Here is a 2,023-nt window from a genome sequence, read left to right as displayed (position 1 = left end):
CCCCCCCCCGCAGGACGACTCGGGCTCGGTGCCCGACTACTCGCAGCTGAAGCGGCAGGAGCTGCAGCCGGGGACGGCCTACAAGTTCCGGGTGGCCGGGCTCAACGCCTGCGGCCGCGGGCCCTTCTCCGACATCTCCGCCTTCAAGACCTGCCTGCCCGGCTTCCCCGGCGCCCCCTGCGCCATCAAGATCAGCAAGGTGGGTCCTGCCCCACGGCCCCGCTCTCCTGCCCTCCTTGATGTCCGCCAGCGCGTCCCTGTCCCCTACCACGTGTGTCCTCCCTGATGTCCCCCCGTCCTCGCTGGCGCGTGTCTCGTTCCCCTGCCGTGTCCGCTGTCCCTGCGCCATGGCTGATGTGTCCCTGTCCCCGTGGCCTGGGTGCCRCGTTCCTGCTCCCCACCATGTCCCTTGTCACTGCGCCCCAGCTGACGTGGCCATGTTCTCCATCGTGTCCCCCATCCCCATGGCCTGGCTGACACGTCCTCATCCCAGACTGTGTCCTCCACCCTCGTGTCCTAGCTGATGTCCCCTCTCCCCCTACCACATCCCCCATCCCTACGGCCTGGCTGATGTGTCCATGTCCCCCATCCCCTGATTTGAGGTGTCCCTGTCCCATGCCATGTCCCCCGTCCCCATACCACAGCTGACACGTCCCTCTCCCCCACTGTGTTCCCCGTGGCTTGGCCAACGTGTCCCCATCCTCCACCGTGTCACCCACCCGTGCGCTCCAGTTGACGCATCCGTGTCCCCCATCCCCGTGACCTGGCCCATGTGTCCTTGTCCCCTACCATGTCTTCATCCCCTGGCCGATGTGTCCCTGTCCTCCACTGTGTCCCCACCGTTGCATCCTCAGTCCCAGCTGACACCTCCCTGTCCCCTGCAGTGTCCTCCATCCCCATGGCCTGGCCCATGTGTCCCTGTCCCCTACCATGTCCCCATCCTCTGCCGTGTCCCCCACCTGTGCGTTCCAGTTGACACATCCGTGTCCCCCATCCCCGTGGCCTAGTCCATGTGTCCCCATCCCCTACCATGTCTTCATCCCCTGGCCCATGTGTCCCTGTCCCCATCCCCTGCTGTGTCCCCCCCATCCCCTCACTCCAGCTGATACCTCCCTGTCCCCGCTGTGTCCCCCATCCCCACGGCCTGGCCCACGCGTCCCCAACCCCTCCGTGGTGCCCCCCATCCCCGTGGCCTGGCCCACGCGTCCCCAACCCCTCCGTGGTGTCCCTCCATCCCCACGGGCTGGCCCACGCGTCCCCAACCCCTCCGTGGTGTCCCTCCATCCCCTCTGTGGTGTCCCCCATCCCCATGGCCTGGCCCACGCGTCCCCAACCCTTCCGTGGTGCCCCCCATCCCCGTGGCCTGGCCCACGCGTCCCCAACCCCTCCGTGGTGTCCCTCCATCCCCACGGGCTGGCCCACGGTCCCCCATCCCCTCCGTGGTGTCCCCCATCCCCTCCGTGGTGTCCCCCATCCCCACGGCCTGGCCCACGCGTCCCCAACCCCTCCGTGGTGGCCCCCCATCCCCACGTCCCCGCCTGACGTCCCCGCTCTCGTCCCCGCAGAGCCCCGACGGGGCGCACCTGACGTGGGAGCCGCCCTCGGTGACGTCGGGGCGCATCGTGGAGTACTCGGTGTACCTGGCCATCCAGGGGGCCGGCGGCAGCGGCGGCGGCGCCGGCGAGGCCAAGGGCGCCCCGGCCCAGCTGGCCTTCATGCGGGTCTACTGCGGGCCCAGCCCCTCGTGCCTGGTGCAGTCGGGCAGCCTCTCCACCGCCCACATCGACTACACCACCAAGCCCGCCATCATCTTCCGCATCGCCGCCCGCAACGAGAAGGGCTACGGCCCCGCCACCCAGGTCCGGTGGCTCCAAGGTGAGCGGGGGCGGCCCGGACGCCGGGGCCCCTCGCGATGAGGCCACGGGGCGCTCGGGCGCCGTCGCCCCCCCGCGCCACGGCTTACGGCCGCGCCGCGTTGGGAGCGCGTCTTCCTTACGCCGCCGCCACCGTGGGTCTGGGTTGG

The 2,023-nt window shown here is 70.2% G+C and overlaps 1 protein-coding gene across 1 annotated transcript in view; it reads left to right on the top strand.

Annotated features, from left to right (window-relative positions):
* Positions 1-1,916, top strand: part of HCFC1 (host cell factor C1) — a 20,621-nt gene extending 18,705 nt beyond the window's left edge. The window contains exons 21-22 of the mRNA XM_026059166.1: positions 8-199; positions 1,566-1,916. Of these exons, the coding sequence (XP_025914951.1) occupies positions 8-199; positions 1,566-1,916 (543 nt within the window). The remainder of the gene's footprint in view (positions 1-7; positions 200-1,565) is intronic.
* The last annotated feature ends 107 nt before the right edge of the window (positions 1,917-2,023 follow it).

The sequence above is a fragment of the Apteryx rowi genome, unplaced genomic scaffold, assembly GCF_003343035.1.
Source record: "Apteryx rowi isolate R43461 unplaced genomic scaffold, aptRow1 scaffold_1522, whole genome shotgun sequence".
In the NCBI taxonomy this organism is placed as follows: Eukaryota; Metazoa; Chordata; class Aves; order Apterygiformes; family Apterygidae; genus Apteryx; species Apteryx rowi.
Note: the sequence above shows the minus strand (reverse complement) of the source record. Positions and strands in the feature narration are given on the sequence as shown.